This window comes from Anthonomus grandis, chromosome 13, assembly GCF_022605725.1.
Source record: "Anthonomus grandis grandis chromosome 13, icAntGran1.3, whole genome shotgun sequence".
Lineage (NCBI taxonomy): Eukaryota > Metazoa > Arthropoda > Insecta > Coleoptera > Curculionidae > Anthonomus > Anthonomus grandis.
The window spans coordinates 2,651,386-2,664,906 of NC_065558.1; the positions used below are offsets into that span (position 1 = coordinate 2,651,386).

Below are 13,521 nucleotides of genomic sequence, written 5' to 3' on the forward strand. Positions count from 1 at the left end.
TTATTTGTAATATTCTTAATTTGTAAGTCCTATTTTATATATAATAATAATAATAAATGTCTTATTCAAAATTTACAGATGTAGTTAACAATAATAACATTCTATAATTAAGTACCCGAGAAGCAGGGCGCAGTCTAGCTAAGACAGCTACTCTACTGAACCCTACTCAACGGTCATAAACTTAAGCTACAATATAAAAATTAACTCTATTAAATTAATTAAATACCCAAATAAAGAACAATATATATCGTCGGCTTACTGCCAAAACCAGATAAGTAACGTTTTGTGTCAATAAGGGTTTAAAGTTTCAACCTACAGTAAAACAACTACATGAACGGAAACATTTAATAAATGATAATAGAACATAGATTGTAGTAGTATGAACATAATTAGCCAGATATCAGGAAGAAATTTATTAGCAAAAAGATGTGTACTTAACCTATTCTGCCTGAACTTATTGGCAGGCTTGGTAACTTATCTTACAAGTACCTTTATCTTAAATGTCAGCTTCAGGATCACTATCTTCAAGTGTGATAATATGGGTGAAATTTATCTGGAAGTTCCGGTTTGCACAACCTTAATAAATCGTGAGAACGTTTATTTCTTGGTATTCTGCGGTATTATCATAAATCTATACTCCCTGGCTTAACAAAAACATTCAACCAATTTACCTTCTCATTTTTGACTTATTCTTTTATCTTATTTTTAAGAAGACTTTTAAGAATGAAGTTTAGAAAGACTTTCCAAGTCAAGAAACTCTTGTAACTTGAGTTCCTGCACAACAAACGGCTTCTTTTTTGATTTCTCTTCTCTTATTCTGGCCTTGCGAAATATTGTTAACCAATCACGCATTGTAAATACAGGAACAAACTTCTAAGCCCGTTTAATAGCAATGTGCATGCTGTCTACTTCTATGTAGCTCTGTCCACTTTCCAGAAGCTTTTGCTATATAATCTATAATCATTAAGTTGGGATTTTTTTGAACCAAATAGAGTAATAACGCGCTAACCTGTTTTTCCAAAAGAAATAATTTCCTTTTTGCAAATAAAATCTTTATTTTGCGTTAAATGTGCACTTACCCTGTTTTTGAGCAAAATTAATAATTTCCAGAACAAGCCTACATCATTACAATACCTTTTCATTATCTAACAGTTATCTGGTTTATGCAGTAAATTTATATACAAATTTTGGTTACGAAAATAAACTAAGCGCATAAATGGTAAAAATGAACTTGTCTCGTTTCGGCAGTAAACCGACGATATCTTTCATGTTTTCTAGGTCTATGCATAGACTTTAAATGCCTGGAAGATAATTTATTTAAATTTCTTCAGGTTTTCTGGTTAGCCTAAAAATTAATTTAACTGCCTGTAAGAGATAAAAAATTTCAATTCAATAAATAGACTGACGTATTGATTGTATTTTCCAGGCATTTGTAATGATATTCCTATTTTTTCTAGACAGTCAAGGCTTCGTTTATGTTTTCCAGGAAAGTAAATTATTTTTTCCCATTTATAGGCAATCGGGAAAATTTTTCCAGGCTCTGGAAATTTCTTTTTATATTTAAAAAAAAGGATAAATTTAGAATATCCGGGAAAAAACAAAAAATGACTTCTATGTCCTGAAAAGCGAAATTAAAATATCTACTTGAAATTATTGCATTTTTCCAGGGATTTTGATTTTTTTTCAGACTTTTAAATTTTTTCCAGATTCTTCGGAAAGCTTGGAAATTACTTCAACTGCCTGGAAGAAAAAAATTAAAATACTTTTAATCTTCATAGGTAAATCAATTCTATGTAAAAAAATAAATTTTAGAGATTAAAAATTAGCTTAACCAAAGCAATTTTGGTTTTGATATACTTTATTTTAATTAATACTTTTAAGGAATACTTTGTTAAGATATTTAAATGAAGTTATTACCCAAAGAAAAAGTGATTTTTAAGGAACAATTTCACATACGAACCACTTTTGTAGGTCCAATACTTTTTGAGCTATTGCCAGTTTTATATAAGCGAAATACTACTCATACATACTCACGAAATTTGAGGGTTTTTAAAGAAATTGAAGAGCTTTTTAAATTTGTTATATTTTTTTTATATTATTGCTGAGGTCATTTTATAGATGAATTCTATGTAGAAAAATAGATCAATGGATGGACAACTAATTTTTGTCGTTTTTATTATACAGGGTGTCCCAAAAGTCAACAATAAGCCGATAAAGGGCAATAGACCAGGTGTTTAGAGATTCAAAAAAAAATACTAAAAAAAATCTATCTTGAAGTGTGAGAAATTAAAATTAAGAAAAAGTGTGCACTAATCCAATTTAAAACGTGGTATCAGGAATGGAAGCAGACAATTTAAACATTTGATGCGACTTAAATAATTTTTTATTTCATTTATTTTGACTGTAAAATTAACTTAGCTTAGAGTAGTTGGTTATTGGTTAATGGTGAAATACTCAATAATTAGTGGAATTTTCGTAATATTAAAATTTTGAAAAATTGTTAACACCTACGTATTAGTTTTATTGTCTACGCTTAATTGCTGTAATTTCTTGGTGACTAATAAACGTCTTATTATTATTATTATCACATATTTTTTTAAAATTTTTAGTCTTCGTTCTTGTTACTAAGAGGGTAAGTACTATATTCCATAAACATATCTAGGAAGTTAATAAAGCTATAATGAAAAAACGATTTTTTTATTAACATATTAACACCCTGTAGCTCAAAAGTTAAGGGATTCAGGGCTTTATTTGAACCTTTCTTTTTAAAATCACTTAAGAACTAACACCCTTAAGGATCAGCATCTTATTCTATACCACCCTGTATACTACGACTATTTTTTTTTCGACTACCTATAAAATAACCCTCAAAACAACTAGTTGTCACACAAACTGTCATATATTTTTTTTATTAGCTATTTTGTTAAACCATGCCGCCTTTCAAGGTAAATTAAACGCTTCACAAGCAAAACTCCCAATTACCCCGAAACTTTTCTAGCTGGAATCCCTTAAATACAACCCCTGGGACAAGCGGGTTCCCAAAATGCTCTACTGCAAAAAAGAATACGACAAAAGGGTAAAAATCACCGATTGGAATATGAACTTGGAGTCGTTACCGATCGACACGAATCCTTATAACCCGAAATGTTTCCGCTTGCATAATTCCCATTACGATCGTTTGGGTAGTCAGGACGAAAAGGGTTTAATATCGGAAACCCACGAGGCACTGAGAAACGGTTGTGTGAAGATGCCCGAATTGGACCACGATCCCCATAAATATTTGCTTAATTTTTATATGTATACGAGGTTAGCGGTAACTTAGTTAAAAGGGAGATAATGGTTGAAAGGGATGTAAATTTTAGTCAGGCATATAGGAGCAAAAGTAAGAGAAGAGATAACTTTGGTACAGATTACAAGAGTACTATGCAAGACAGCTATCAGCCACCGTATCCTCTAGTCATTAAAAGGGTATGTAGTGTAAACGCCCCTCTTAATACCTACTAACTTTTTTATTTTAATTGAGGGCGATTTATAGGTAAACTATTTTTTAATATAGGATGTTCAAAATAGCCAATAAGTGGCATTTAAGGATAAATTGGGTCGTAGCATTGGATAAAATATCTAAGAAATAAGAAACCATGGAATTTTAGGCATAGCATTATTCATACATATACAATGTAAGGTATACAATAGAAGGGGGATTTGAGTTGAATTTACATACATACCAATTCCTCCAAATCTCTTATGTCGATGTCTCACCACCTATCCTAACTACCTGCCTTCGACCTGTTAAATATGACCTAAAGAACAGTATTTCAACCTCCCCAAAACCATAATATAGGACTTGGCACACATCAACTCATGGCTTTAGAGAAGTCTATCAAAATCAATATAGCAGCCATTTGCCTATCTTGAATTTTTGCAATGTTGTCAGTAATATTTAGAAGAAGAGTAGTAAATGGCATTCTATAATGTCCAAAATTCTCTGTAGAGTTGTTTAATTTACATTTGAAGTCTAGCCTTGTCCGTTTCCCTTATTAAACCTCTTATTGCATAAGTCAACCATGGTGCATAAGCCTTAGTCGCTCTAATGGACCTTAAGAGAGCATACTTATCAAATAAATATTTTATATTATGTGTCATGAAAGTAGAACAATTCATCCCACCATACTTCAGACTGAAGGTCAAGTAAAAATTCAGGTTAATCTAAATGCTTAAAATCCCTTATAGTTAAAGATTTTTCAGTTTTTATAATACATGATATTATGTTTATGTAGCAAAATATTAATAGGTGATCACTTAACCCATTTGAATCTAATGTCTCTTAATAAAAATTGGGTCCAGTAGTTGTTGCATCAGTCACACGAGCTGGTTCATCAATTACCTGATAAAAGTCAGAGCTATTAAATAATTTGCTGTGCTGATTGGGTTTTGAATATGCATCATATTGAACTTTAAATCACCAAAAACTAACATACTTATATATAGGTAAAATTTCAGGTAATATTCTATCCAGGATATTTACACATTCTAATTCATTATTACCGACTCTAGAGATAACACCTACAGCTATGGATACCTTCTGGTTTATTCTAATACGTACCCAATAATGTTCAAAACCCTTTATTGATATTAAATTCATAAAGCTTAAACTCTCACATTTTATTGACCTTTTATGTAGAAGCCTACGCCTCCATCTCTTCTACGATCTTTTCTATAAAACTTGTGTATCCTGGAATACCAACAACGTCTGATGACGTATTACTTGTTAACCATGTTTCCGTTACACCAATTATGTCGAAGCTATTATTCTGAATTATGTTAGTGAACTCGACAAAACCTATAGACACTGATCTAAGATTCAAATATCCAAAGCTAAGCACATGTTTTTCTATTTGCTTATTATTTGCTTATATTTTCTAATAAGAATATATTTTAAAATGTAAATAAAACATCGAAAAATCAACGTTAATCCACAATTTTTGTTTTACTTCAAAGTTTCATGGATAGCATTTTAGGTTTGAAGCAAAATATCATTTAAATGTCCTCCGCGACTACGAATGCAGAAGCGGACCCAATTTTCGTTCACTTTTGAGAATAAATCTGCATTAATGCAGCAATTTATGTTCGTTTTTAAGTCCTGTGTTGTTTGCGGTTTGTTCGCATAAACCAATGACAAAAAAATAATCTAACGGTGTTAAATCACAGCTCCTTGGAGGCCAAGTATTTAGTCGAAATCGAACAAATCCTGCTCGATCTCTCGCATCAAGTGAAAACAATGTTTAAGGACATGAGAGGTTTAGGAGAACCATGAAAATGGTTTTATTCATTCGATTTTGTCCTGTACTTTAGTGTGTTGTAGGTTTTTTCGCCAAATTGTTTCAAAATACATTTATATGCATCAGATGGCATGTCATGACGATTTCTATGATATTGCTTTTTTACTATTGCAATTTTTATTACTAGTAATTAATTATTCTTTTCGTAGCTTGAATTGCCTGTTACGGGCAACCAAAACAAGCGCATGGCATCAAGAGAAGAATGTAAATTCCTAGATGATAATTTCGTAAATTACACCAGAACTTTACAAGAAATAAAAGGCGATCGCCACGTGTCATTTAATCCATGCACCGGAAAGAACACGGAAGGGTACTGCGGAAATAAAACGCAACGGTTCAATTAAAAATAGACATTATTTAAATGAAATGTACTAATATATAAAAATTAAAGCTACTTGGCTAGACACAATAACTCTACGTCAACTGTAAATAAATCATCGATTACAATGGAAATTTTGAGCTTATAATTTTTGACCTCAGTAGCTTATCCTAATATACGTCCTAAACATTTTTTTTTTTTAATGTGATTCTACCAGCTACTGAACACTAATAATAATACCGTTATTATAAGAGAACTGAAACGTAAATAACTTAATAAAAAAGTCAATCAAGCTGCAAAATGAGCAGCCCGTTATCCATAAAAACTTTCAACAGTTATATTCATCAATAACATTCTTGTATAAATCGGTAACTGCATACCAATTTTATTCCGGAATAAAATTGGGATGCAGCAAAAACTGTGTATGCAACTGTCAATTTATTTATTTATTATATTTTGTGAGCAATACTGTATAACAATGATTCTCTAAAAAACTTGTTAACAGAATTCGGAGTTAAGTTTAGGCACTGTGTTTGTTTTAAACTAAATCGTGATTTAAAAAAAAGGCATATTTGGGTAAATCACTATGAAAGTGTGAATAATATTAAGTTTGTACCATTTGGTTGGGTGTTGGTGTTATTGAAATTGGAAAAAGTAAAAACTTACCAAGTAAAGCAACAAAGATAACGTAAAAAAAGAAAACTTAACTAAACAACATATCATCAATGAATATCATCAATAACAAGGTAGAAAAATATGCTTGTCAGTCTAATTTATAAGATTTTTTCAAACAGGTTTTTGGTTGACTGTTTTTTTTTTTAGTGTTAGTGGTTACAAAACCGACCCATATTTGAACTGTGGAACCCTGTAAAACATTTTTTTTGTTGCTTCCTTAATTGCCAAATAGGCATAATTTAAAGGGACTTTATAGAGGTTTCAAGATCAATTAAATAAAAATCCAGATATTACTTAAAATTATCAAAGTGTAGTTTCCTTCAGTATGTAAAATTGCAAGTTAAAAAAAATAATATCATTGTTCATAATTTGAGTTTCGATATCGAAAATAGAATTAGTTAAAATTAGTTAAAAAATAAAATTAGAATTAGTTTATTTTATTAACTTCAATACCCGAATAACTTAGAAATTGCCTTTTAACACGTTGAGCCCCGCGTGCCCACCGGTGGGCATTGGGATTTCACTTGCAGGGACCAAATTTTCAATCTGGATATTTTTTGTTATTAGTTATTTTTTTGCAGTTTATGTTGTTTGTGGATCAATACTCTGTCGACTTTTGGCTGTTTTTGTAAAAGTAATTTAGATTTCATAGATTTAGCTCTTGCAAATGCCTGGATCCTCTACAGCAGCAACTGATAGGAAAAAACTAGGTGATTCTGCCAAGCAAATTCAACAATTTTTAGATTTTAAGATCAGCGTTGTGGATAAACTTTTAGCCACAAATTTTGAAGACTAAAATGACAATAAAGACTCGAAATAACGCTTTGGGCTACATTACACCAACACCATTGACTCCCCCTATGACAAAAAGAAAAAAAGACATGCACTTGCCAGCCGTTGCTGGTCACTTAAAGAATTCGGTTCGGTGTAAATCATCGAAGTGTACGAAGAAAACCAAATTTTATTGTACCAGCTGTGATGTTTTTTTGTGTGTCACTGCTGATCATAATTGTTTTTATGAATATCATGTGACTGGGCAATAAAATTACATCGAAAGTTTTGGTAATTTAAGAATATTATTTTTGTTAAAACACATGATAAATAATTATGCATTTTTTTTTGTTTCTTTATGGCCCAACGTCCATTTAAGTGGACATCAAAAAAATAAGAAATGGTTGACTATTAAAAAAAAAAACATGTATTTTTATAGTAAGTGTATCCCAAGTATATAAACTATTATGTTTATCCTTGTTTATTAAAAGTCAGCTGGCCGGGGGTCTCAGGAGGATATACAACAGGTCTCCTGATGGACCTGTCATGCCACACCGGGGGTTACCAGAGCCCAATGACCTTAGAGTTAGTAGAGCAATAAGGCTCTCTGGTCTGAAGGACTTAAAGTCAGTCAAATATATCACTAATTATTTACGAATAAATCTGATATAATGATTATATATAGAACTAAGAATTTTTTGCAAAATAGTATTTTTAATTACTTGCATGGTACTTCCATAAACTCAAGGATGCAAATAGGTGTTCTGAAACCTCAGCGATTTTAAGCTTTTTATGTGCATTTTCATTTTAATTGATCTAGAAACACCACAAAATATTAAGTTTTATTTAGAAAGTGCATTATATTCTTGTATAGGGGCAACACTCTTCACTTTTTATAGGGTCCCAAAAGTTTTACCGCTTCAGAGGGTTTGCGATCATTTAAAACCACCGCATACATAAAAGCAATAATATACAACCGTGGGCGATCGATTAACCCTAAGCAAATAATTAAACGAACATTCTTTATGAGCATATATAACCTAAATATATTTCTCTAAACTCTAATGGAGCAATTTTTGTTTGAATCACCCTGTTAACGGTTAAAATGCCCTGATCGATCGAGAGACCTTTTAAAAATCAATGAAACCTTTTCCTCTTGTTACCTTTCCCTTTTGATTTGAACCCTTTTTGCTTTCGTTTACGGCTGCCTCCCTGTCCCGTGCTACTAAAGTTTGTCACGTCGTCTCCCAAGGTGCCCAGTGTTGTCAGTTGACGTTTTCTGTGTTTCTCTGACTTGGTTATTGGTAACCTGGTCATGTATTCTTCTTCATATTCTTCCCTCTCCTTTTGTTGCTTCGATAAAATTTGTTGTGCTCTGCTGCCCTGCGACACTTCGATCGGGGTGTCTAAGTATTCCTCACGGAGGTCCTGGAGTATAGAGGAGGATAGGGCCATTTTTTTGTTTCTTTCTTGGAGGCGTTTTGTTTTTTCTTGAGCCGATTCGGGACCTAAAGAGATTTCAGGGTTCATAATTTCCATTGTCAAATAGAATATTCAGTTACAGAAGTAACACAGTTCAGTCAAAAACCTTCATTTATTTAAGTTAGGTAATTCCTGAACAAACAGTAAATATAAAAGAACCAAGTCATAAAAAAATGTGGTGAAATCCGGATATAGAAAATGAATTAAGAACACAGGTTAACTTATACAAAAAAACTATCTGGACCAACACCAAGGAATATTGGAACAACTACTCAAGGTAACGAAATAAAGTAGTATCATTCATTAGATCAGCTAAAGTAAGTTACTAAAATGGTAAAATTTATGAAGTAAACATTAACAATAACTCTAAAGAAACGTGGAAATCATTAAAAAAACTAATTAGCCATAGTGGATATGTTGAAAATAAAAAGAAAGTAATATTTAATAATGTGATTGTTAAAGAAAAGGATCTCGGTAAAAATTTCAATAATTTCTTTCTGGATAGTATTAAAGAAATAGCAAAAAATATACCCAGAAATAAAAGTAATGAAGATGTTATAAAAAATATAATGTGTGAACATGAGCTGGACCAATTTGGCAAGTTAGAATTGTCTAAATTAAGAAAAATTATAAGTCTTATGGAAAATAAACAAAGCAACGCCGGTGATTTGCCGTAAAAAATTTAAAAATGTCATATGAAGTAGTTGAAGCTGAAATGATGAATGTAATTATCCAAAGCCTGGAGTCTGGCACATTTCCGAAAGACTGGAAGCTAACCACTATTGTCTCAATTGAGAAAATTATTGGGACAAACAAATGTTAGAAATTTCGACCTATCAACAACAGTTCTTTTCGATTGGAAAAAAGCATTGAATGATGGAAAACTAATAGGGTTAACTTGCTACTACTGAAACTGCAAAAGTATGTGAGCCTATCCTCAAATAGTTTGGAGACTACTTAAGGGATCGCCAACAGGTGACCAAGTTCAATGGAAAATTCTCCTCTACCAATGAAACAATGTATGGTATACCACAGGGGACAGACTCAGTTTGTTTATATTGTACATAAATGACATTGTAAAGGTAGTTTAAGTGTAAAATTCAACTTTTTGCATATGACACAATTATTTATTGTATTGGGGACAGTGCAGCAGAAATAACAGAAACTTTAAATAAATACTGAACTTAAAAATTCCATGATTATAAAAAATAAATATACTAATCAAGTTATAGAATATGTCAACAAGTTTAAATAGTTAAGTTGCATAATTGATGAAAATTTTACCGAAATTGATTTACTACAAAAAAAAAAACAAAATAGGGTGTTAAGAATTATTCTTGGTTGCAGTCGTTATACAAGGAGGACAGAAATGTTGAACTGTGCCAATGTGTTGAGTGTATGACAGACCGTCACTTACAACACAATGATATTTATTTATAAAATGTTACACCACTTAGTTCAAGTCATTTAGTAGAAAACTGTAAGTTTGTTAGTGACATTCATCAAAAGATAATTTTTACATGGACCAGGTAAATACTGGTGCAGGTCAAAATAGTTTATATTTTAAAGGTTTAAAACAATACAATGAGTTGCCGGCTTTAAAAGAGAATGTAAGCAATATATTAAAACTTTAATTATTATATAGTTAAACCAATGTCTGAAATTGATTCTAGCCTAGTGTTGTGCTAAGTAAGGGCTAATAAAGGATTTTTTTTTTGCAGAAATAATACATAATAAAAGCACTGCCATTTACCGAAATAACAAATTTATTACATTAATTATCACATTCCATGTCAAATAGAACTACACTTATTAAAACAAGTGAAAAAAGTAAGAGAAGAAAATTAATATGAAATTTATTAAGAAAATTTAAGAAAATCATAACATTGAATTTGTTCAGATTCAGATTGCGGATTAAGGGGGCACTTGGCTGACTTTGTTTATACCTATCTGGCAGATAGCAAATTGTGTCTGCTTAAGAGCAAATGTCAGAAGCTTCCAATATATAAAAACATGGAGTCCTTTGGCTGAAATCAGGTTATGGTGTAACTCCTGCTGTTTGTTGCTGAAGACTAATTTGTTGGAGTTTCATTGCTCTCTGAATCATATCTGGCTAGGCAGTGATTTGATAAATAGGCCGGTTATTAGGAGTACACATTTATAATAACCCTAACATATAACACTCCCAGAAGCTGGTCTCAGTTTGTTTCACTTTGAATGTGATTACTAATAACTTACTTTATGAGGCACCACAAATTGTTTACTTAGCTTTAGTTGATTCTCAACTTCACCATGGTGTTGTTTTCTGGAGTTTTTGTGTCCAAAATTTGTTTCACATGTTTTTTCTTTTACAAAAGAGGGCAGTTTGGATTAGAGTAAGGCCAAGGGAACATGTATTTTAATTCTGCCTTCAATCATAATGTTAGAACCTCTGTGCATAAACACAAACATTTGTGATTGTCAAATCCAGACAGTCACAACACCAGGTATACAAATTTGGGTAATAAGCCTCTTGAAGAGAGCCAAGTTAGCAAGGATTTAGAGAAGGAGTGAAAAAAGTTTTATGCACCTTATACTCTGAAGGAATACTTTCAATTCAGGTTCACTTAATTTCTGATTGTGATATTTATTAAAACTATTTTGCTACTGTTACATAATAGCTTGTTCTTTTTAGTTTCTATCAGTGTATCAGCTTTATGTATAACAATATTCTTAACATAAAATTTTGATTTATATACATGAATGAGTTTTGTTCATATATTGTTTTTAGGGTACAGAGATATATGAATATTTTACTTAGACTTAGAAAACTTAGATAAAAATTCTTTTATTGAGTTGACTCAGACCCGCTCTTGTATGGTGAGCAAATTCCAATATATGGAAACTCCTCCAAATTGTATTTTGTTTATAAGTTATTTTTGTACATTTACCTATGAAGTTTAAAAACCTAATAAGGATTTTTGTATTGTTATATTTCCTATCATTTTATTGCACAGTTGATAAGTCAGATTAATCATCTAGATTTTTATACTGAGTTCTGATGATCAAATATCATTGTAGGTACATGCTTTTGTTGTATCCTTTAAAAATATAAAACACTATTATTTCAAATGTAATTATAAAAAAGACCCAAATGACCTTTTTGGAATTTCAAATTTTGTTTAATATGAAAATAAGCTACAACCCAAAATTAAATAGATATATCAAAAACACTGGATACAATCAAAATCAAATTAAACCAAGAAAATAATTAATCAAATGCTTAATAAAAAGATTCTTCAGAAACTAGTGTGGTGGTGTACTGAAGTTTCAGTCTAGATAGAGAATCATCATGTTAAATTATTTATTAGAAATTAAAATGATATCAAGTCCATAAATTTATATGCATTCATACACAATTATTCAATTTATTGCCATTGAATGTTAGAATGTTACAGCTAAATCTTTTTACAAGAGATTTTATATATACATATGTGGTATGACTGATTTCTTATACTATTAGGGAATTTAAGGATGCACGGAAACTGAGTATTATTATCCTAAAATCTCAATTTATATTTTATTTTGTAGTAACTAAGAAATTTTCATGCTTCTTGTCTATAATTTTCTACAGTAAAAGTAGATGTTTATTGTGTTATCAGTGTATAGTGTATAATTCTTAATAATCAAAATTGTTGTTCTTAATTAAATTTTGTAAAGGTTTTGATGTGTTCTGGAAAATGTCATAAAGTCAAAAGATTTGGAAAAATCTGTGAACATTGTATCAATAGTTAATATAAATAAATACCAAATTTACATTAATAGGAAATCATAGCTACACTAGTTTTTATGATAATTGTAATAACTTTAATACTGATATAATAAAAAAAACATTACCTGCATAATGCACTGCAGATAATTTAGGAGGCACATAAACACCAGTCCTGCTTTTATCCTTCTTCTCTTTTACGGAATCATCACTGCTATCCTCATCTGTACTATTAAACCCGTCCTTATCCATAAGATTCAAAGGATTTGCCTTAAAAGTGGCTGGATCATCTGTACTAGCACCAGTAACAGCAGTCTTAACAAGCTTATCAATCTGGTACTTTAGTTTATGATCTATTGGTCTAATTTTCTCCAAAACCGTCCTGAGTTCGATTAACCTATCAATACAAGGATCACCTTCTATGGGTTCCCCCGAGCATTTCCTTAACACTATATAGGTGAGATTTATTAAATAGCTTAACAGCATGTTATATTTAACTTCGAGGAAGCTTAAGCCTTGATCGGTGGTGAGTTCCCCATTTCTAACCTTTTGTATCATGTTGTCCACTAGTGAGGCAACATGTTGGGCGCTCACGTTCATTTCGCTAAGCAACATTAACGCTTGCGGTAAATCGCTATGAACCGTTTTCATTTTAATATGCTCGGCCTGAAAATTTAAAAGCAAACACATCATTACATTTGTTAGGTTATGTTTGTGATCGATTTCATAAAAATGCCCTCGCCATATTTCTTATTGAAAAAATGCCAGTTGGAAAGCGCATTTTCCGGCCTTATTTAATGCGGCAAAGTTTATCGGCGACTTACCTGGACCATAGTGGGTGCTTATTTATATTATTTGCTAAATTAAAACATTTAAAAACTAAGGGAAAACGCGGAAAACTAATAATAAAGTTTGCAGAAAAAATCACAAACAAACCCCATAAAAATCTCGTCTTTTTTTGGGGTGGGGATAGATCATTGAACGGATACGTCAATCGGAAAAAAATCGCGGCAAATTTAAATTTATTTTAAACGACACCCAATACCCGTGACAATTTATTTTAATTATCCTTTGAGTTATACAACTTAACTATCATTAAAAAAAATTATTACTTAATGTCTTACCTTGTATTCTCAGAGAGCGAAAGTGTAATAAGAATAATATTGTAAAGCCATAAAAGTTTTTTT

At 31.2% G+C, this 13,521-nt stretch overlaps 2 protein-coding genes across 2 annotated transcripts; one reads left to right on the plus strand and one right to left on the minus strand.

The window, feature by feature from the left end:
* Positions 1 to 2,858: 2,858 nt before the first annotated feature.
* Positions 2,859 to 5,792, plus strand: LOC126743857 (uncharacterized). The gene is made up of 4 exons (XM_050451088.1): positions 2,859 to 2,945; positions 2,999 to 3,306; positions 3,363 to 3,468; positions 5,489 to 5,792. Exons 1-4 carry the CDS (start codon positions 2,931 to 2,933, stop codon positions 5,681 to 5,683), a joined length of 624 nt encoding a protein of 207 aa, XP_050307045.1. The 5' UTR covers positions 2,859 to 2,930; the 3' UTR covers positions 5,684 to 5,792.
* LOC126743856 (neuroguidin-A) lies at positions 5,675 to 13,322 on the minus strand. The gene is made up of 3 exons (XM_050451087.1): positions 13,159 to 13,322; positions 12,463 to 13,000; positions 5,675 to 8,612 (listed from the first exon to the last, which is right to left on the minus strand). Exons 1-3 carry the CDS (start codon positions 13,165 to 13,167, stop codon positions 8,242 to 8,244), a joined length of 918 nt encoding a protein of 305 aa, XP_050307044.1. The 5' UTR covers positions 13,168 to 13,322; the 3' UTR covers positions 5,675 to 8,241.
* Positions 13,323 to 13,521: the final 199 nt, after the last annotated feature.

Coding starts and splice junctions, on each gene's coding strand:
- LOC126743857 (XM_050451088.1), top strand. Junction 3,307..3,362: donor AATTTTTATATGTATACGAG/GTTAGCGGTAAC, acceptor TGTAAATTTTAG/TCAGGCATATAGGAGCAAAA. Junction 3,469..5,488: donor ATCCTCTAGTCATTAAAAGG/GTATGTAGTGTA, acceptor TTCTTTTCGTAG/CTTGAATTGCCTGTTACGGG.
- LOC126743856 (XM_050451087.1), bottom strand. Junction 8,613..12,462: donor ATCTGCAGTGCATTATGCAG/GTAATGTTTTTT, acceptor AAATCTCTTTAG/GTCCCGAATCGGCTCAAGAA.